The sequence below is a fragment of the Lathyrus oleraceus genome, chromosome 4, assembly GCF_024323335.1.
Source record: "Lathyrus oleraceus cultivar Zhongwan6 chromosome 4, CAAS_Psat_ZW6_1.0, whole genome shotgun sequence".
Lineage (NCBI taxonomy): Eukaryota > Viridiplantae > Streptophyta > Magnoliopsida > Fabales > Fabaceae > Lathyrus > Lathyrus oleraceus.
The window spans coordinates 63,498,080-63,521,556 of record NC_066582.1 but is presented as its reverse complement, the minus strand read 5'-3'; the positions used below and the strand labels follow the sequence as shown (position 1 = coordinate 63,521,556).

The window sequence follows — 23,477 nt, the reverse complement described above, 5'->3', positions numbered from 1 at the left end:
TTTCATGTTGAACAAATTTTCATTTGAAGCTTCCTTGGACATGTAATTTTGAGGTCAAAAACTTTCCATTTTTGGAAACTTCCATTACAAGTCACTTTCTATTTTTGGCAATTTTTGTTCTGACTTGATTTTCTCCATTCTTGAGCTTTGCAATGTCAAATAACACTTGTTCCAACATGAATGAAGTGTATCTAACTCTCTCCCACCTCCAAATCCATTAAATCATGCACAGTTGACCACAGTTGACTTCTTCAACTGATAGATGAATTTGGCAATGCACTGATCAATCTGAGCCCCAATCTTCTGATGAAATGGCTCAAGGGTGAAACCCTAGCCTCAATAAGCTCAATATAGTCATGGAATGATCCCCATATACATCATAGACCCCATCTCCTTGTTATGCCCTGATTGGCCCAATGCAACTGATTAGGGTTGACCAGTGGTCAAAACCCTAATCTCAAGGTATCTGATCAATCTTCTGAACTTCTTGGATGATATCAAGACCATGATGATGATGTATCAATCTCACCAAGATGAAGACCAATCTCCTTGAGAACCACAAAACCCTAATTTGGACCTCCACATCCTCAGATGATTAATGACCAGTCCAATGAAACCCTAGCTTGCACCTAACCTCCTATCTTCTGATCAAGACTTGGGAAGATGACTTGCACAATGTAACCACATGATATGCAACATGCAATGCTTAATGACCTAAAAAAATGATATGCAATATGTTAGCTAGTCCCAAGAGAGGAGGGCAAATTTTGAGGTGTTACAAAGTGCACGAACAACATGGCAGAATATGAAGCCTACATCATGGGTCTAGAAGAAGCCATCGATCTTAGAATAAAAAATCTCGATGTTTATGGAGACTCAAATCTAGTTGTCAATTAAATTAAAGGAAAATGAGAAACTCGTCAACCCGGCCTAATCCCATACAAAGACTATGCAAGGAGGTTATCTACTTTCTTCAATAAGATTGAATTTCATCACATCCCTCGTGAGGAAAATCAAATGGTAGATGCCTTGGCAACTTTGGCTTCCATGATCATTGTGAATCATTGAAATGATGTGCCTAAGATCGATGTTATACATCTTGATATACCCGCTCATGTATTTGTAATGGAAGAAGTCTTTGATGACAAGCCATGGTACCACGACATCAAGTGTTATCTCCAGAGTCAAGAATACCCACCTGAGGCATCAAACAAAGATAAGAAGACCTTGAGAAGATTGGCTAGTAACTTTTTTCTGAATGAAGACGTGTTATACAATAGAAACTTTGACATGGTTATGCTCATATGTGTGGATAGACACAAAACAAACATGTTGATGCAAGAAGTTCACGAAGGTTCCTTTGGTACTCATTCCAACGGACATGCAATGGCTAAAAAAATGTTAAAAGCGGGTTACTATTGGCTGATAATGGACATTGAATATTGCAACTATGTGAAGAAGTGCACAAATGCAAGATTTATGCTGACAAGATGTACCTCCGACTCTTCTCAACGTCCTCTCCTCTCTAGGGCCTTTCTCTATGTGGGGCATCAACATGATTGGTATGATTGAGCCCAAAGCTTCCAATGAACATCGTTTCATTTTGGTGGCTATTGATTTTTTCACAAAGTGGGTTGAAGCAACCTCATACGCTAATGTGACCAAGCAGGTGGTAGTCAGATTTATCAAGAATCAACTTATTTTCCGTTATAGGGTGCCAAGCAGAATCATCACTGATAATGGTTCAAACCTGAACAATAAAATGATGAAGGAAATGTGTGAAGAGTTCAAGATTGATCATCATAATTCCTCTCCCAACAAACCCAAGATAAACGATGTTGTTGAAGCTACGAACAAGAAGATCAAGAAGATCATTCAGAAGATGGTAGTGACTTATAAGGACTGGCATGGGATACTCCATTTTGCTCTGCATGGATATCGTACGTCCGTCCGCACTTCAACAGGGGCAACCCCCTTTTCTCTTGTCTATGGCATGGAAACAGTGCTCCTAATAGAAGTAAATATCCCGTTAATGCATGTATTGATGGAAGCTAAGTTATCCGAAGTTGAATGGTATCAAAACAGGTATGACCAACTGAATTTGATTGAAGAAAAGAGGATGACGGCTTTGTGCCATGGTCAGTTATATCAGCAGAGAATGAAGAAAGCATTCGACAAGAAGGTTCGACCTCGCGTATTCATAGAAGGTGACCTTGTGCTTAAAAAGATTCAATATTTCATATCTGATTCTAGGGGCAAGTGGACTCCTAATTATGATGGCTCATATGTTGTCAAGAAAACCTTCTCCGGTGGGGCCTTGATTCTTACAAATATGGATGGTGAGGAGCTCCCACGTCATGTGAATACTAACGCAGTCAAGAAATACTTCGCCTAGAAAAATAAAAGAATAGCTCGCTAAGTCGAAAACCAGAAAAGGCGGCTTAAGCAAAAATGAGCGTCTCGGTGGACTGAAAACCCGAAAGGGCAGTCCAGGCAAAAATTAGAGACATAAACAGAAAATGATTATCCTGGTAGGTTGAAAACCTGAAAAGGAAATCTAGGCAAAAACAAAGGATTATGGCAAGTAATTGCATCAGATAAGATTGGATCACTTGAAGCAACGCCTGCCCGTCAAAGCTCTCAAATGATTCTTATTGGAAGCCCAAATAGATTTGGAATTCAAATTTGTTAGGGAGAATAATTACATTGTATTTTAATGTAGTATTTCCCATATTACCATTTTTCTAACTTTGTAAATATCCATGGGATCACGCCATTTACGGATCACCATTCTATCAATAAAATTTGAGACTTATCCATTTATTGGAAATCCTTATTTTATTTGTACTCCGCAAAAATATCATTTTTACTTTGATAACGATTCTTGAAACAAATATTTGAAAATGTTTGTTTTTCAAAATAAAATTTTGTTTTCTTTTGATTTGTGAATGCAAAGAACAACATCTGCAATTAAATCCCCAAGCGGCGAGTAAGTTGTGAAATGTTGGATGTTGGAACTCAATGTTCCCCGACAAAGTGCTAAGCGTGAATTTTTTATCAAGCTTTAAAATAAATATTCAAGCTTTTTTAGTGATCTTCATTATCCCTGGTGGAAGCTGCAAATTTTGATGATGTCCCCAGAAGAATCATTTTGAAGGTTTTCCTGATCTACACCCGTCCTTGGTAGATTCTACATGTTTTTTTTTCTTAAGTGAAGTCTTCTTCTCCAGAGAAATTGGAACCCTGCAGCAAGATCTTTGCTCCATCAAAGATTCACATTTCATCCCCAAACGAAGCATCTTCCTCTCCCCAAAGAGAATTGGACCTCGTGCTGTGACTTTTCTCCTTTTATGACCTTTAACTCATCTTTAGTGATGTTTTCCACCTTAATGAGAGTAGCTAAGCTCATGTTGAGCTATGAAACATATTATGTCCCTAGCGTGTCTATTTTTGTCAGCATAAACATAACGTGCATACATGTATATACACATACATGCATATATATCATGAATAACTAAATTCACATCCATTTTGCATTCCTTGATGACATTTACCTCAATTTATTCGACTATGTTCATCCTTGGGTGTTATGTTTCCTTCCCCATAGGAGTCGTCAACCTTAAGAAGAGAGTTTATATCCTTTATAATTCCCCACTGAGTTTCTTCCTCGTGGAAGATGGTTGCTTTAGTTGTTGTTTTCCATCTTTGGATAGGATAAAATCCCAATTGAGCTTCATTACCCATTGGTAGAGTCTTGCTTTATTGTTTTCTCTCAAGTTGTTCCCAGAGTTAGCCAAATATTTGGAAATTAATGGTGAATCTCTCTAGGCTGTTAAACCTAGATTGAGAGTGCATTTATTTTGCACTGTCTCCCCAGGAGAAACATCTTCATTATCGCTAGTGAAGACATATCCTTTTCCCTAGTATGGACACAAATGGTTATCTCTTTTGAGAAGTTTGTCTATCTCGAAGGAGTTATCAACATAGAAGTTTTCTTCCATCAGATGGTTTTCTCTCCAGAGAAGTTTGATGAAGACTTCCAACAGGTAGCTGTCTCTTTATTTGAGAAGCATGTTTCATGATCTCTGATCCCCAATAAGTAGTTTTCTTTTCCCGAGAAGCTTATTCTATTTCTGGACGCTCATTCTGGATAATAGATGGAAGTCTCTTTTTGAGAAGTTTGTTTATCCCTAATGAAGTTATCAACATATCAAACGTTCTTTCCAACATGGCCATCTCCGAAGGAAATTTCTCCAGAGAAGTTTGTTGAAGACTATTACAAGCACCTTTCTTTTATCATAGGACTTTATATCCTCGGTGAGGTGTTCCGTTATAGAACTTATATCACCAATGAGGTGTTAATCACAACCAATGGTATTTTCCCCAGTAAATCACGGTTGAAGTATGTTAAAGATCCTTACTGTGATTTTCTCTTTATTTGAGAATTCCAGTTTTTTATAAGATTATCTGACCTGTATCCTTCGAAGATCCCCGATGAAGTTACTTCTCTTTCCCCCAACAAGTGGTCACCTTTTTAGGAGCTTGTTCATTGATCCTTTCCGAGAGAAAGACTTGGTTAAAGAAGAAACTAAGGCCCGTTTCCTGGCTTATGACCCAAATCGTGGATAGGTTTATTTTTCCTTTTCTAATTGGAACACTTAAGTAAAGAAGAAGTTGAATCATGTTTTGATCATGTAAGCTTATTTGCACTCGTTATTTGAATAGGCGAACATCTCTACCTTTGAGAAACCTGTTGCGAAATTTAGAACTCGTTATTTGAACAGGTGGTCATCCCTACCTTTGAGAAACCTGTTGAGAAGCCTACCTCGTTATTTGAACAGACGACCATCTATACCTTTAAGAAACCTGTTGTGAAGATATTTCCACAGTGAAGCGTACTTTTATTTGGACTCGTTATTTGAAAAAACGGTCATCTCTATCTTTGAGAAACATATTGCGATCCAATATATTTCTAACAAGATGATTACCTTTACTTAGGATACCACATGTTTGGTAGTAGCTAATATACCTCCCTCATTGAGCTACCATATTGTTTAATCTGCCCCATGATTGGTAGTCGGTAGTTTCATTACCCAGTAAGGTTAATAATCTCATCCCATTGGAGCTATCACCCTTTCCTCAGTTGAAGTCACAATCCTTTGGAATGACCTATTCCCCAGGAAGCCCTGATCCATTGGAATTTACAAATCTTCTTCCTCAATTGAAGTTGTAATCTTTTCCTCAGTGGAATTTCCCTTTGTCTGTCCCCATGGTGGTGTTCCTTTATCCATGTGTGTTTTCTCAACTAATATAACTCCCTTGTGACAGTGTTCCTCACAGAATTTCTGAGTCCTGTATGCATATCATATCATAAGCATTTGGTGGCCTCCTAGGGCCCAAAATTATGCATGTTCGTATTTAAGTCTCTTCAATCACGTCGAGATGAAAATTCTAATATTCATATCTTCGGATTGAAGAAACTTAAATAGGGGCATCTGTCATACCCTAATTTTCAACCCTAAGATGCCATCATCATTTGTTTCATTTGTATGACATCTAACATCTTTGCATTACTAACCTATTGAAAATACAAAAAGATTTTCTACTTTGTTTGTCTTAAGCTAGGGTTTTGCACCAAGATCTTTCAGAGATTGATCAATCAAGACTTGGCATGAGTTTCAACATTTCAAACTCCCCATCCTTCCCAAGTGATCAAGTGACTTCCATCAACAAGAATCAAGTTCAAGATCATTCCATCTCAAATTCATCAAGGCCAAAGTTCATCTGATACCCTCAACTAAGGTTTTGACCCAAAGTCAACTGGTTGACTTTTTAGTATGGTTCAAAGACTTCAAATACATCATAAGTGATCCATTCACATCAACCAATATTCCCAAGAGATCTCATTTATTAAAGATTGCAAGAATTGGATTCATCTGATACAAAGTCAATTGAGGAAAAGTCAAAGTTTGACTTTTGACATTTTGGGTCAACCATGGACTTCTCAACTCAAGGATCATGAAAATAGGGTTGATTCATGCATTTGATCAAGAGAAAACAATAAATTGGAGGTTACTTGCAAAAAGGGCAAGATTTGGTTTTATAAATTTTTCACAGTTATGAAAAAAATACATGTTTAAGGAGCCAACTTTCCAAGTTCATAACTTCCAATCCAAGAAATTATTTTATTTTATCCAAATCTCAAATTAAATCTCTCTTTCCATACTAAAAATTTGTCATTGATGATTGATTCCCCAAAAATGAAAGGATTTCAAGTTATGAAGGCATGAAATTGGTACCATAAAGTTGAAACACTTACAAAAAATTTCAACCAAATTTGCCTTCAAAAAGTGACTTACTTGATCATTATTATTCACCGTGATACACATTTATTCAAGGAAAACTCCCAACATGAAAGTTGTATACGATGGTCTTAGCTTTCCAAAAATTCAAAGATCATGAAATTATCATATTTGAGCTAGGATTTTCGAAGAGATGAAGTTGTCTATTCAAATCTAAATTTTTGGTCATTTTCATGGCAAGTTCATCATGCAGCCTTGAGCCAAAGCTACATAATCTTACTTTACAGGCTATCTTTCTTCTAAATCTTACCTTAATCATAAGATTACATAGACTCTTGGTGAATTACACAAGGGATTGAGCCATTAACCAAGTCTTGATGTCATATTTGGAAGATTTTGCAAAAACCTTCATATCCATTTTGATAAAGGTCAACTTTTCCAACCACTCTTGCATTGATCTTTAAACTTGTTTCTTCTAATCACACTTAACCTCTAAACCAAAAATTAACATCCCAAACCTCAAGAAAAGTATCTCTAAACTCCTCATTTCACTCCACCTTTTCATCATGATCCATTATGCATTTTTGTGCAAAATGAAACCAAGTTACCAAACTAGTATTCCAATTGAACCAAGATTGATTTCTACAAGTTACATGAACCATATGGAGCCTCTATAAATAGAGAGTCAAGCCTCATAACTCAACACATCAGAATTGACACAAAAACTTCATTGTAGCAAATTCTCCAAACCTCAAACTTCCAAATTCCATTGTGCTTGTGTTTTCTCAAACCAACACTTAACAACTTCTAAACATCCATTAGAAGTTGTCCAAACACTTGAACAACTTCTGTAACAATCCTACTATCATATTTCAAATCATAATTTCATAGCTTGCAACTTGATTTAGAAAGGAAGAACTAAGCACTCTCAGCTCAAGCCAGACATTCAAACACCTTCCTTGAGGTGTAAGGAAGTTGTTTAGATCATAAAATCACATCTCGAACACCCATATTTCAAAACACAATTTTCATTTTTGAGGTATGTACTCATTTCTGGAATTTATGATTTAAGGCACCACTTTGCAGCATTCTTGTTACCATTTCACTTGCCAAGATGTGAGGAACAAAACCCCCATTTCACTTGCAGCATTCAATTTTTATGGTTCATATGCATTTTGTTTGATTTTTGGAGAGTTATGAAAAATAAATGAAATTGGTTAATACCATTAGATTCCTTACGAAATTCTAAGCAATTTTGGTCTTTACAACTTTTGATTTCGTTAAGAATTGAGAGGGTTAGAGTTTTGAGAAGTTGTGAAAATGGTGGAAATGGTGGACTATGGGATGAATGAGGAAGATGATGTTTGGAGCCATTTTTAAATTTTAAAAGTGACTTTAATGTATATTTTAATTGACGTAATTTAATACATGAATTGACATTGCGCACTAGTGGTAAAACACTGGTTTGTTAAGTCTCTTGAATGCATAAGGTTTAGGGGTTGAATCCCCCTCGCCCTAGACTTTTGTTTCTTTTATTTTTTTTACATCTTTTGCATTTAGCCTTAATATATTATGTATCACACACATCATACCACCACCATCTAGTGTGTGGCCTAGTGGCTAATGTTTTAGCATGCAACCACCAAGTCAAGGGCTCAAACCCCCTTGGCCACACTTTTCTTATTTTTTATGGTTTTCTTCACATCTTCATGCATTTATTTATATATGCAAAATTAATTATTTTTGAATAATTTTTTTGCACACTTGTTATTTATCCCCTATATTTTATGAATCCACAAAAAATCGCAAAAAAATAATATTTATTTTGACCAATGTATATTTGTTTAGGTCTTGTTTGATATTGGTAGCATTTTGTTTGCTTAAACATGATCATTGGGCATTATACCATGATTAAATGACCTTATTTTAAAATATTAGTTATTGATTATTTAGATGAAACTTAGAGTTTTGTTTAGATGAATCTTTTGAAGCATCTTGATGCATGATTAGGGTTTCCACTTAAGCTTGGTCTTGTCATGAACTTTGATTCAAGTTTAATGTTTATTTTGTGAAGACTTATAATGTGATGCATGCTTGACCTAAATTGATTCATGTTGTGTTTACCATGTACCAACGAATGCCTTTACCATGTCAAATATGATTTTGTCTTCACCATCAATGTGTTATGTCTTGTGATGTTATGTGAAACTTCGTCATGTCTTGTTTATGTTTATCTCAATGCCTAAAAACCATGATCAATATTGTCATCCATACCTCACTCACCTTGTGATTGCCACTGTATTTAGCCATATTTTGTGCCTTAATGTTAATGCATGTTCAACCTTGTTATTATTTATATCCAAGGGAAAGGAATCATGACATTCTTGTCATTTTGCATGTGTGTGTTCATCTGCATCCTATACAATTTTGCTTCCTCTTAATCCAAAATTTCTAGATACAATCTTAGGTTCCCCTCAATGTAAACCTTAGGATTCTATCTCTTTCTCTCCTTCTTATAACCATTTTCATAAATAAACTTTGACTTAGGTCACTGTTTTCCCTTTTATTTCTTAATCAAATGCTTCAAAATACTTAAGCATATTCAAAGATTTTTTCATAAAACCTAAAAAAACACAAACTTAATTCAAACTCTTTTGTCACTTTGGCTTTTCCATGTTTAAAACCTTTTCATAAAAGGATTAAACATGAGTCATCCCTAGTTGAGATTTAAATCTCCTACCCCACAATATTGTTGAGATTGGTATTGATTCTTTTCCATTTGGAAGAGGTATGTGACATGTTTGTTGATTATATATCCAAGTGAGAGTCCTTCTTTTAATTTGATGCAAAGATTTATCTTTCACATGTTTGTGGTGGTTTAAAAGTGAGTTTTCTCCTTAAGATTATAATTTGTCTCTTTCTCATAAAATCAACCCCAACAAATCCCTTCTTACTTTTGAATCCGACGAGATTTTGATCCTTCACGGGTACGTAGGCATAAGACTCAATGTCTTTCCAAATCATCAAACAATAAAAAGATGTTCTTTTTCTCATCCCCCAATCAAATAACAAACAATTTTAAACCAAACAAATATATTTAAAAGGTTCCTATAGAGTACTATAGATGATTGAGGTGTTAATACCTTCCCTTTTCATAACACACCCACGTACCTTAGAATCGCTTCCCTTTTTGCTTACCTTAAGTATAATCTTTTAGCTTTGCATATACATATTGGGTTATTTTTTAATCTTTTTCCGTTCTCTTGGATAAATTAAAGTTCGGTGGTGATATTTGATTCATTAGTCAAGTCTAATCAATAGCTTAGTCTCTGATTCTTCACCGCGACACTCTGTTGCTTCTCCTTCTCTTGCTTTTTTCGATATCTAAACGAATGATGATAATAATTACTTTATTTCTAATTTTAACTTTTTAATTCAACTTACTGTCTCTTCTTGTGTATCAAATCTTTCTAATTTAATTTTTTAATTCAATTATGGTCTCTTCTTGTGTATCAAATTTTTGTGTAGTTGATAATACATCATAGGTATTTACACATATTTGATTTTTATCGCATATCTATAAAAGAATTTTTGTAGCTACGATTTTAAAAAAATAATATTTTTTTTTAAAAGATAACTACCACGTAACTTACCATTAAGTTTCATGGTAAACAAAATGGAATTCATCGCACACAAATAACATTATACAAAATTATCTAGTAAATTTAAAAAAAAATTACAAATCAAATAACTACTTAATTAGATCTCAAATAAAAATAAAATACAAAACGGATAACATAAATTCATGGAGTTATCTTATAACGAATGACATTTTTGACAATTATTCGGTTTATATGGGTTTTTAAAATTCAAAAAACTTAAATGAATAGTAAAAAATAAAATGGTAAATTAATTAATAAAGTTAAAATATTCTACAAAATGTAGAGTTGGAGAATAAGTGTAAAGGTATCGGATAAAACTTTCTTAAATTTTGGGAGCTATAAAAGGTAGACCCGTTTTTTTTAAGGATTTATTCTTAAAATTTAGGCTCTTAAATTTTGGAAGCTTATAAAGTTAAACCGATTCTTTAAGAATCCCATTAATTGACAACTCAAGTATTGAATTACTCAACCCCCTTTTATTCTCCCATATAAATCAAAGATATATTTAATTAAAATTCTTCATTCCCCTCTCCCTCTTACCAAAAACATGTTTATCTAAAATAAATCCCCTCGACTCCCACTCTTTTGAACCAAATTGACCCTAAACTCTTATGAAATTAAGAGAACATGAAACACCTGACATATAAATTTCATTTCATTGAAGAGAGCCACAAGGTCTACAAAAATAAAACCAGTAATGCAGTAATTCTAGAGGAGTTCATAAAAGATCTACCAGTTTATCGTAAGAGCAATCAAACTGAAATACCTAGGATAAAATTTAAACCCTCCTCACACAAAAATACAAAAACTCAAATGCATGTGTGTCCTTGTTCTTGGTTTAAGCTTAAGCAGTCTTGCTTTCAAGAAGCTTCTCAATCATATCTGCTGCTTCTTGAACAGTGGTAATGGCCTGGGCACTTTCTTCTTCAACACTGATACCAAACTCCTCCTCAAGTCCCATCACAATCTCAACCTACATAAAATTTGACAAGCAGGTCTAACTAATCCAGAGAATAGTATTATAAAAGATAAATAACAGATGCTTTGTTCTCATTTCTCTCACATGCAGAATCATGCCCAAGTTTCAAATTAGGCAGCTTAAGTGGTACAATTGATAAGGCGAGAAAAGAATACATGTGTCAAAATGTTAACTCTAACCAAGGAAGGGAAGGGAATTTAATAGCCCAACAGTGTTAATATGCATATGCAGTCACTACAGTAGTATTGCACTTTCTTTTTTACTAGTATTGAGGTGTCTGTATCAGTGTTATGTCAGGTGTTTGTGCTTTATAGGCATATGAGCCCACAAAACAACAAGTACATGACTGCAATATGCACATTTTAAATAAGAAAATAAAACATTGTCTATAGATAAAATTCGATCAACTGTTGTGCCTTGTGAATGAATGTTTAGTTACAAGGGCAGAAATTATGAATATGACCATACCGTGTCGAGAGAATCAGCTCCAAGGGCAGAAAATTTGGACTCTCCGGTGACCTCAGTCCCATCTGCCAATGCCAATTGTTTTTTGACAATGTCACTGACCTTAGTTACAGTTTCTGGTTTGGCCTGATAAAAATTGTAAGCCAAATTGTAAAAAACCACTGCAGTTACATTATAAGAAATAATACAAATATAGTCCAAATAAGTACTATGCAAAATCAAGAATTACAAGTACTGTACAAGCAATCAACTACAATTATACCAATAGCTTTTAACATGTAGATATCAGTATATCCATTTTTATCATAAGAAATCAAAATCTCTCATTTGAAGCACTAAAACAAGACAACAAAGATCAAAATAAAAATTGGTATAACTGTAAGGACTAAAATAAAAATAAAATTAAAGGACTAAAAACAAAATAGTAGATTTACCAGTACCAAAAATGTAAATAAATAAAAGAATTGAAGGGTTTTAGACTTACTGCACAGGTAACTTGAAAGCGGTGTACCCTAGATTGCAATGTAAGTGATGGAAAGGCTCTCCCTTTAATCGAAAGGGAAACTGATTTCGGGTTAGAGAATCTGGAAGCAGAACCAGGTACCTGTTTTATATCATTATCCACACAAAAAAAAACCGTAAAATTCCGATGATTTGGAAGTGATGAAACAGTTAATTGAATCGAATAGATGAATAGAATTAGAATTGTTACCAGTGATTGTTGGAATGCGGTGATGGAAAATGAAGTTCCGGTGATGGAGGCCATTGTAGAGAGAGGGAGAGATCTGAAATTTGAAAGAAAAGAAAAAAGGACGGAGGCGACGAAGAGTGTGAGAGTTGTTGTTGGAAAGAAAGAAAGAGAGAAGTGTGGTTTTTATAAGGAGAAAATGTTGTTTGTTGAGGGTTGGCTTCGTTATTTTCGAAGACCTTTTTTTTTTTCTTGCACATTTTCTTTTATGTGAAGTATCGTCGTTTTCTCTCCGTTTCGTTTTTCTCGTAACTCGTAACGCCCGTTACCTCAACTAACTTTCTAGTCGGTGCATAATAGCACACTCTTTTTTATTTATTTAAAAGAAAAATACTTGTAAAAACAATTTATAAATAGTGAATTTATAAATATCAACTACTTAGTGAAAGATTGAAACCTAAATTGATAACTAAGGTCAATTTAATTCAACTAAGTATTAGGTGAGTTATCTCATCTACTCTTTTTAATTTTTTAATTAGTTTTATCTGATAATAAAATCTACTCTTTTTAATTTTTTATTTAATTTTATTTGTTAATAATGTTGAAAATTCCTCAAAATCTATGGAAAATTTCAATCAATCTTGATGAACAAGATTGTTATTACCTACGCAATAACAATGAAAAGAACAATGGAAAAATAAAGAAAGTAAAGAACGATGAAGAAGATGAAGAATTAAAATTCTGCAGAGTTTCTCTCTGCCCACAAACTGTGGAAAACTTCTTATTCACTTTGCAACTGCAAAATACTGTGAATTACAATGTTATGAATACTCTATTCACTTCAGGGTTACTCCCTCTATTTATAGATTTAGGTTAACTTGGACCTCAAGCCAAATCCCCAAACTATAAAAGTCCAAAATAGCTAACACTACTAAAATAAGCATAAGTCAAAATCCTGTGTGAAGCAGCATGCTTCGACACTAACACAACTCAACACATTAGGTGGTTAAACACTTCCTTGTTTTATCGAGTAACCTGCTTCGACACAAGGAATTACAATTCAACACACCACCTAATTCATTGTGTCTAAGCTATCTACATTCATCATAGCTCTTAGTCTTCTGAACACTTCAATCTGCATTCCCTTCGTTACGACGTCTGCAATCTGATTCTCAGTTCTGCAGTGTTCCACATTCATCTTCCCATTTGCTACCTACTCTTAAAGATAATGGAACATCATTTCGATGTGCTTGCTTCGACCATGTGCTATCGGATTCTTCGCCAGATTGATAGCTGACATGTTGTCGATCTTCATGGTAATTGCTCCATGACTCTTCGCTGTTATCTCTTCGACTAGATTCACCATCCACGTTGCTTGACATGCACAAAGAGAAGTCGTTATGTATTCTGCTTCGCACGAAGATAATGCCACTACTGGCTCTTTTCTCGAACTTCAAGCAACTGGTGTACCACCTAGCATAAACACATAGTCAACTGTGGATTTTTTATCCTCAGCATCACTACACCAACTTGAGTCGGTGTATCCTACTAATTTGCATTCTTTTTCTTCATCAGCTGCAGGAAATAAAATGCCATAGTCGAGAGTTCCTTTCAGATATCTTAGTATCCTCTTCGCTACGGCTAGATGTGATACCTTTGGCTTCTGCATGAACCTACTCACCATACCTACATTGTATGCTAAGTTAGGCCTTGTGTGACAAAGGTATCAAAGTGACCCAATAAGTCTTCTATATTGGGTTGGGTCGACATCATCTTCATCTAAATCTTTCGACAGTTGTAATCTAGGCTCAGCTGGAGTCGAAGTTAGGTTGCAATCTCGTATCTCAAATATCTTGAGTATTTCTCTTGCATACCTTCTTTGGTGCATCATCAAACCTCTACCGCTCTTGTAGAATTCGATGCCAAGGAAATATGAAATGTCACCCATATCTGACATTTCAAATTCCTTGTTGAGATCACCTTTGAATTCTTCGATCTCCTTCTTGCAACTACCTGTTATCAACAGGTTATCGACATAGAAATATAGTATAAGCAATTCACTCTTGCTTCTTCTTACATATACTCGATGTTCAGATTTTCACTGCGCAAATTCTTTCTCCCTTAGAAAGCCATCTATCTTCTTGTTCCAAGCACTTGGAGCTTGTTTAAGTCCGTACAGGGCTTTATGCAGCCTATACACCTTTCTTTCTTCGCCATGTTTCACAAACCCAGCTGGTTGTGCAACATAAACTTCTTTTTCGAAGGGGCCATTAAGGAATGCACATTTCACATCCATCTGACACATCTTCCAGTTATTCATGTTTGCTAGACCAACAAGCAACCTGATTGTTTCGATCCTAGCAACAGGTGCAAAAACTTCATCGAAGTCAATTCCTTCTTTCTGAAGAAATCCCTTTGCCACAAGCCTCGCCTTGTGTCGAGTTACTTCTCCTATAGGATTCAACTTCACCTTGTATACCCACTTCACATTGATTGCCTTCTTGTCTTGGGGCAATTCGACAAGTGACCAAGTGTTATTGACTTCGATTGACTTCAGTTCTCTATCCATTTCTTTCATCTACTGCAGAGATACCAAAGCGATCTACTGCGGAGAGATCACACATCTTCTGATGACGATCTACCTGCTGAAGAAATACGAACTCTGCCGGGAAGGTCGAAGCTGTGTTGGGGAACCAGGACATGTCACTGGGGTTGTACAAGAATCTTAGCGACTTTACTGGGGAAAATAATACGCCACGGAGTATATGAATCAACCAACTTAACTGGGAAAATAGAAAAAAAACGCCCCATCGGGGAACTGAATCTGTTGGCTAGGAACAACAACATTCTATTGAGGACATGAATCAACACTAATGACTAGAGATATCCGAAGAGTCACTGCTTGGAGAAAATCAGATGTTTCGCACTTAAGAACTTGCTTCTTACTGAAACGTTGTTGGTATTACTGTTACTTGCTTTGGAAAGGTTTTTGCATTTATATTTTAAAGAAAACTTGATTTTGATTTAAAAATTTAATTTCAAAATGATCATAATAAAATTTAAAACTATTGGCTGAAGTAAATAAGAGTATAAACAATTGGATAAAAGTTCAACTTTATTTAATAGAATGGTAGTTTGTAAATGACAAGACTCCATGGATTTTACAAAGTTGAAAATGGTAATTTTCATGGAAAAGGGTTACATTGAATACAAATGATCCTTAATCCTTCTACCAAATCTTGATATCCACTGTGCTCTTGACCGCTGCTGGGATGATGAACTGATGTCAACCCTTGTGCTTAAACAAGTCTTCAGAAACTACTGAAGATCAGCAAAATGCAGTTACTTGCCATAATCCCTAATTTTGCATAAGTTGCCCCAAGGTGGGGTACTCAACTAATCAGGAAATTATTTATGTTTTTATGTCTCTAATTTTTGCCTGGATCGCCCTTTCGGGTTTTCAATCCACCGAGACGCTCTTTTTTGCCTAAGCCGCCCTTTCGGGTTTTTAACTTAGCGAGCTGTTCTTTTCTTTTTTAGGCGAAGTATTTCTTGACTACATCTGCGTTCACAGGACGAGTGAACTCTTCACCATCCATAGTTGTAAGAATCAATGCACCGCCTGAAAAGGCTCTCTTAACAACATATGGGCCTTCATAATTGGGAGTCCATTTTCCTCTGGAATCTGGCTTGAATGACAAAATCTTCTTGAGCACAAGGTCACCTTCTCTGAACACACGAGGTCTAACATTCTTATCAAAAGCTTTCATCATCCTTTGTTCGTATAACTGACCATGACACATGGCCGTCAATCTCTTCTCTTCAATCAAATTCAACTGGTTGAACCTGATCTGACACCATTCAAATTCAGTCAACTTGGCTTCCATGAGCACACGCAGTGAAGGAATCTCAACCTCTACAAAGAGTACTGCTTCCATACCATAAACAAGAGAGAAAGGGGTTGCCCCTGTTGAAGTACGAACGGATGTACGATACCCATGCAAAGCAAATGGGAGCATCTCATGCCAATCCTTATACGTGACAACCATCGTCTGGATAATCTTCTTGATGTTCTTATTCGCAGCTTCAACAACCCCATTCATCTTGGGTCTATAGGGAGAAGAATTATGACGTACAATCTTGAAGTCTTTGCAAAGAGCTTCCACCATATTGTTATTCAAGTTTGATCTATTATCAGTAATGATCTTACTTGGCACATCATAACGATATATGAACTGATTCTTGATAAACCTTACAACAACTTGCTTGGTTACATTTGCGTATGATGCCGCTTCAACCCATTTTGTGAAGTAATCAATTGCCACCAAAATGAAACGATGTCCATTCGAAGCTTTGGGTTCAATCATCCCAATCATGTCAATTCCCCACATGGAGAAGGGCCATGGGGGAATAGATAACATTCAACAGAGTCGGAGGAACGTGAATCTTATTAGCATAGATTTGACACTTGTGGCATTTCTTCACAAACTTGCAACAGTCAGATTCCATTGTCAGCCAATAGTAACCTGCTCGCAACATCTTCTTCTCCATTGCATGTCCATTGGAATGAGTACCAAAGGAACCTTCGTGCACTTCGGTCATCAACAAGACTACTTCGTGTCTATCTACGCATCTGAGCAAAACCATGTCGAAGTTTCTTTTGTACAGTATCACCATTCAAGTAGAAATTACCGGCTAATCTTCTTAAAGTCTTCTTATCTTTCAAAGATGCCCTAGGCGGGTAAATCTGACTTTGGAGGAAACATTTGATATCGTAATACCACGACTTCTCATCTTTGATTTCTTCAACAGCAAACACATGAGTTGGCCTATCAAGACGCATCACAGATAAATTGGGAACTTCATTCCAATACTTCACTTCATAATCTCTATATGGTACTAAACCGGGTTGATTCGTCTCTCATTCTCCTTTGATCTGATTCACTACCAAAGCTGAATCACCGAAGACATCCAAATACTTTATTATGAGATTCATTGCCTCTTCAAGCCCCATAATGCAAGCTTCATATTCTTCCATGTTGTTTGTACACTTGAAAGTTAATCTAGATGTAAATGGAAAATGCGTGCCTTGAGGAGTAATAATCACTGCCCCAATGCCATTTCCATATTGATTAACAGCTCCATCAAATACCATGCCTCAACGGGAACCAGGTTCTGGTCCTTCTTCTAGCAATGGTTCATCACAATCTTTCATTTTCAAGTACAAAATCTCTTCATCTGGAAAATCATATTGTACTGACTGATAATCTTCAATTGGTTGGTGAGCCAAATGGTTAGTCAAGATACTACCTTTAATTGCCTTATGAGATCGGTATTCGATATCATACTCTGATAATAACATCTGCCAACGGGCAATCCTGCCAGTTAAAGCAGGCTTCTCAAAAATATACTTGATTGGATCCATTTTGGATATCAACCAAGTGGTATGATTCAACATATACTGACGCAGATGCTTAGCAGCCCAAGCCAATGCGCAACAAGTCTTCTCAAGCATTGAATACCGAGTCTCACAGTCGGTGAATTTCTTACTAAGGTAGTAGATTGCAAATTCTTTCTTTCTAGTCGCATCTTGCTGACCAAGAACACAACCCATACTATCTTCGAGTACAGTCAAATACATGATCAATGGTCTTCCTTCAATAGGGGGAGACAAAATCGGAGGTTCAAGCAAATATTCTTTGATACTGTCAAAGGCTTTCTGGCAGTCTTCGGTCCAATCACAAGACTGATCTTTCCGAAGAAGCTTGAATATAGGCGCATAGGTAGCAGTCATGTGGGAAATGAATCTGGAAATATAATTCAAGCGGCCAAGAAAACCTCTGACTTGCTTCTCAGTTTTGGGCGCAGGCATCTCTTGTATTGCTTTGACCTTGGCAGAATCAACTTCAATACCCTTCTCGCTGACAATAAAGCCCAACAACTTACTAGAACAAACACCAAAAGTACACTTATTGGGATTCAAGCGGAGTTTATACTTCCTCAAACGCTGGAATAGCTTCAACAAATGCTCAACATGTTCCTCTTCATCAATTGATTTAGCAATCATGTCATCGACATAAACTTCAATCTCTTTATGCATCATATCATGAAAAAGAGTAGTCATTGCTCTCTGGTAAGTTGCACCAGCATTCTTTAGATCGAAAGGCATCACTCTATAACAGAATGTTCCCCAGGGTGTAATGAATGTGGTCTTCTCCATATCCTCGGGTGCCATCTTGATCTAATTATATTCGGAGAATCCATCCATAAACGAAAAGACTTTGAGTTTAGTAGTATTGTCTACCAACATATCAATGTGTGGCAGATGAAAATCATCTTTCAAACTGGCTTTATTCAAATCTCTATAGTCAACACACATGCAGACTTTTCCATCTTTCTTCGGCACAGGCACAATGTTGGCCATCCATTGCGGATACTCAATAGTTACAAGGAAACCGACATCAATCTGCTTTTGAACTTCCTCTTTAATTTTCACAACCATATCAGGATGCGTTCTTCTCAACTTCTACTTGACTGGAGGGAATTTTGGATTCAAAGGAAATCTATGCTCCACAATATCAGAATCCAACCTAGCCATGTCTTGATAGGACCAAGCAAACACACCTGAATACTCTCAAAGAAGAAGATCAATCAACCCCTTCTTAGTATCTGGACACAATCAAGACCCAATCTTGACTTCCTTCACATCATCCTCGGAACCCAAGTTGACTAGCTCAATCTATTTTTCAAATGGCCAAATAATCTTCTCATCTTGCTCAAGAAAACGAGACAATTCATCACTCACTTCTACGTCACTTTCCTCATCGGCTTCAAACACAGGGAATTCAAAATTTGGAGTAGGAGAAGGATCATTGTATTCAATGGGGTTAGGAACCAACCTGCATAATGATTTGATATTTTGATTTTAGAGAAGTGAATTTATGCCCAAATATTATGCAGATGGACAATTATATTATTTATTTATGTTTTTTGTGATTTCCATTTTCAGAAATAAGCAAAAAGTAAAAATAAATATTAAAGATGTGGATGAATATAATTAATTTTATTAATGATCAATTTAAAATGCCCAACAATGTTCACTTCTCCCTTAGGCATAAGAGAAAGATTTTAAAATATAATAGCAATTACTTAGATCGATGCAAAATAACAGGAATATCAACAACAGTCCAATTGTTGCATGTTTGTCCATGCGTCATAAAGTTGGTGCAGTCTTCCTCTTCATTGTCCTCTAGCACAACAACTAAGTGTTGTTCATTCCCATGAATGAACCCTCCACTACGGAAACTGAGTTTCATCTCTTCAGATCTAACGGTTGACGAGCCCTTTTGTAACCCCAAACCAGTCCTTCCCTTGTTGTCAACGACCTCTACTATACGCCCCCACTGATCAACATGACCTTCTTAAACAATCTTCTGCGCATCTTTCAGAGAGGACATAGGTGCCCTAACTCTCTTCTCAGCAGCAATAGATAAGGCTTAGAACGGAGTTCCAACCTCGTCCTCAGCTTCCACATATGAAAAAGATGACAAATGGCTTACCAACAATGCTTTCTCACCTCCCACAATCACCAACTTGCCATTCTTGACAAACTTGAGCTTTTGGTGCAGAGTGGAAGTAACAGCTCCTGCTTCATGAATCCATGGCCTTCCCAACAAACAGTTGTAGGCCGGGTGAATATCCATTACCTGGAAAGTAATCTGAAAATCACTCAGACCTATCTTGACTAGGAGGTTCACTTCTCCAATGACGGTCTTACGCGAGCCATCAAAGGCTTTGACAATTACCCCATTGTATCTCATGGGAGCTTCTTGGTAAGATAGCTTTGACAATGTTGATTTTGGAAGCACATTGAGTGACGACCCAATATCAACTAGTACGTTTGACAAAGCATCTTCTTTTCAATTCACCAAAATATGCAAATCCAGATTGTGATTTCTTCCCTCCTTAGGGAGTTCTTCATCACAAAAACTCAAATTGTTTCATGAAGTGATGTTGGCTACAATATGATCAAACTGAGCCACAGTAACATCTTGCTCCACGTATGCTTGTTCGAGAACTCTCTGGAGTGCTTCTCTGTGTGCTTCAGAATTTAAAAGCAGAGACAACACGAAAATCTTTGAGGGAGTCTGAAGTAACTACTCAACCACGTTGAATTCGCTCCTCTTGATCAGTCGGAGTACCTCATCATCATCACTATTGGCTCTCAAATTGTTGGATTCACAAGACTTATCTTTTGAACAACCAACAGGATCTACACTAGGTACCTCCGCCTTCTTGCCAACAATCAACTCTTCTTTATTTTCAGGGACAACTGACCCAAAAACTCGACCACTGCGGGTCACCTTCGTAACATCTGCAATGCTTACCATTGAACTGGTCATAGGTAACGAAACCTCTTGACCTTTCTCAATCATCATAGCATTGTATTGATACGGTACAACTTTATCAAATGCATACGGGACTGGACCCACCAACCGTATTACCAACGGCGAAACTGATCTATTGCTGGCATTCTTGCTGCTATCATACTGCATCACCAAACGCTTGGGTTGCTTGAAAACGGGAACAATGACGTTGACATCGTCGTCTATATGATGAGATTGAACAATCTGGATTGTGCCTTCATCCATCAGACGCTGGATGTCCCTTTTCACAACAACGCACCCTCTTGGGTTCACACTACAAATATCACAGCCTTCGTGATCATGTTCACATTCACTCACCAAAAAAATATCTTTATGCATTTGCACCAAAGATCTTCGGATAAACCGGACATCAAAAACCTTGAATTCACCTGGACAACCGTCCACCATATTCACTTAGGTGTTCCCATGAGCGGGCAAGGGATTAGCTTTCACATTAGGCGCGCGGTCTTCAAAAGACACCATGCCATTCTTCATAAGCTTTTGCACGTCATATTTCAGCGGATAACAGTTCTCAATATCGTGCCCAGGTGCACCCTGGTGAAAAGCACAACGAAGCTTGGGTTTATACCACCATGGAAGTGGTTCTGGGATTTGCGGTGGATTCCTCGGTTGGATCAAATTCTTGAGTACTAAAGATGGGTATAGTTCGACATATGACATCGGAATTGGGTCGAAAGAGACCTTCTTCCTCTCAAAATTTTGTTGCTGGTGATGATTGTTGTTGGAATTGTTGTTGTTGTAGGTGTTTGTTCTTTGTTGCAGTTGTTGTTATTGACGTTGATTTTGATATTGATGTTGTTGTTGTTGTTGTTGTTGAATTGGTGTTGCTGATTGATTTGAAAACACTGGAATGATAGAAGATACTTGATGATGATGATGTTGACGGGGTGATAAATTCCTTCTTGCTTGAGGCCTCCTCTGCCTCCCACTACTTACTGCATTTGCTTCATTTTCCTTCCTCTTGCTAAAGTTGCTCCCATACTTCTTGCTAGTCGACGCCTCTTCTTCCGACAATCGTCCTTCACGGACCCCTTCTTCAAGTCTCATCCCCATGTTTACCATCTCGGTAAAATCACTGGGGGCACTGGCAATCATACGTTCATAAAAAAATGAACTCAGGGTTTTAAGAAAGATCTTCGTCATCTTCTTCTCCTTTAAAGGAGGAGTAATCTGGGCAGCCAACTCCCTCTAATGCTGGGCGTACTCTTTAAATGTCTCCTTGTCTTTCTAAGACATGAACCTCAATTGGTCCATATCTGGTGCCATATCCATGTTGTACTTGTACTGTTTCACGAAAGCCTCTCATAGATCATTGAAAGTGTGGATGCTTGCACTATCTAACCCCATATACCACCGGAGTGCAGCACCTGTCAGGCTATCTTGGAAATAGTGAATCAGTAGTTGATCATTATCTGTCTGGGTTGACATCTTACAGGCATACATCACAAGATGACTGAGTGGACACGAGTTTCCCTTATACTTCTCAAAGTCAGACACTTTGAATTTGATTGGGATTTTCACGTTGGGCACTAAGCACAGTTCAACAGCACTCTTCCCAAACAGATATTTGCCTCTCAGCGTTTTCAGTTCCTTGCGCAACTCAAGGAATTGGTCATTCATCTCATCCATATTCTCATAGACGTTCGGGCCCTCTGATGGCTCGGAGTGATAGATGGTGTCTTCTACTCGCGACAAAGTGTGCACAACGGGAGGTGGCACAGACAGGACTAGGCTAGATGCCAGCATGGAAGCAAAAGTGGGAGAGAAACCCTCTGGCACAAAATTCGTAGGCATTCCCCAAGGGAATCCAGCAGGCAGATTCGGAGCGAAGTGGGCGGTGGCAGTAGACACTGTAGAAGTTACCACTTCAGAGATGACTGTCCTCACAGGAGGAGTTGTAGGAGTCGGAGAAGCTTGGCTCTGGGAAGAAAGAACTGACTCCATCATGGCAGTCAACCTAACAATATCCTCTTTCAAGTCTCGGTTCTCTTGCTCAAGGTGTTCCATGATCTTTGAATGATTGGCTCGAGTGTTGTACTGGTGAGTCAACTTGGCTAAAGCACCGAAGAACACTGATCAGACACCTGGCAAAAACCTGTTTATGCAAATGATGCATGAAATGTAATGCTTGATTATTTTTATTTCCAAGGAACTTACTATATCATTTGCAAATATATAAAAAAATTGAAATGGTAATTGCAATAATTTTGATATGACCAAAAAATCTCTTTTCATTTATATAAATTGGAAGGATTACACTGAGTACAATTCCAGAAACCAAGATACAAGAGAAAAGGATACTAGACATCCTAAGGATCCCTAACAACAGTGTCAGAAGATTTGGCTGAAGGCGCATACTTCCTTCGAATGCGACGAATCTCGGTCTCAAAAGAAGCATTCATCTGAGTCTTCTCGAGGACAAGCTGGTCAACAATCTTCTTCCAAGCAACGGAAGGCTGAGGCATGCTAGAAGATGAAACCTCTGGCTCTCTCTGTCTCTTCGTCACTCGATCTTCAAGTAGCTTAATCAGCGTGTCTTTGTCCTTAGACTCCAACTGTAACTCTTCATGCTTCTTGCTCAAAGCATGGAAACGTTCTTCACACATATCCTTCTCTTGCTTCATCTTGATGAGTGCGTCTTCCAACTCCTCTATGTCTTGGTTAGGGAGAGTTAATGGCTCAGCCACAACCATAGACATAGGTCTTTCACAAGGATAAGGCATCTTCAATTCCAAAGCTCTCTTCTTCACCCAAAGAGTGTAAGCTTCCAAAGCTACACAGTTGCACGGACCAAACTCGGATCTTCCTTTCCTATGAACATTATGCCAAGCGCGCATAATTTTCTGCTTCACATGTTGGGAATCTTTACCCTCTTGATAGAAAAGACCTTTCTAACAAAGTGTTATTAGGTTTGTCTCTCAAGGGGAACCCAAG

At 37.2% G+C, this 23,477-nt stretch overlaps 1 protein-coding gene across 1 annotated transcript; it reads right to left on the bottom strand.

Moving 5' to 3' along the window:
• Positions 1-10,601: 10,601 nt before the first annotated feature.
• On the bottom strand, positions 10,602-12,332 carry LOC127073357 (acyl carrier protein 1, chloroplastic). Its single transcript, XM_051014510.1, has 4 exons — positions 12,121-12,332; positions 11,893-12,012; positions 11,412-11,534; positions 10,602-10,937 (listed from the first exon to the last, which is right to left on the bottom strand). Exons 1-4 carry the CDS (start codon positions 12,172-12,174, stop codon positions 10,809-10,811), a joined length of 426 nt encoding a protein of 141 aa, XP_050870467.1. The 5' UTR covers positions 12,175-12,332; the 3' UTR covers positions 10,602-10,808.
• Positions 12,333-23,477: the final 11,145 nt, after the last annotated feature.

Coding starts and splice junctions, on each gene's coding strand:
- LOC127073357 (XM_051014510.1), bottom strand. CDS start 12,174: ATGGCCTCCATCACCGGAACTTCATTTTCCATCACCGCATTCCAACAA. Junction 11,535..11,892: donor GCTTTCAAGTTACCTGTGCA/GTAAGTCTAAAA, acceptor AATTTTTATCAG/GCCAAACCAGAAACTGTAAC. Junction 10,938..11,411: donor GAGCTGATTCTCTCGACACG/GTATGGTCATAT, acceptor AATTTTATGTAG/GTTGAGATTGTGATGGGACT.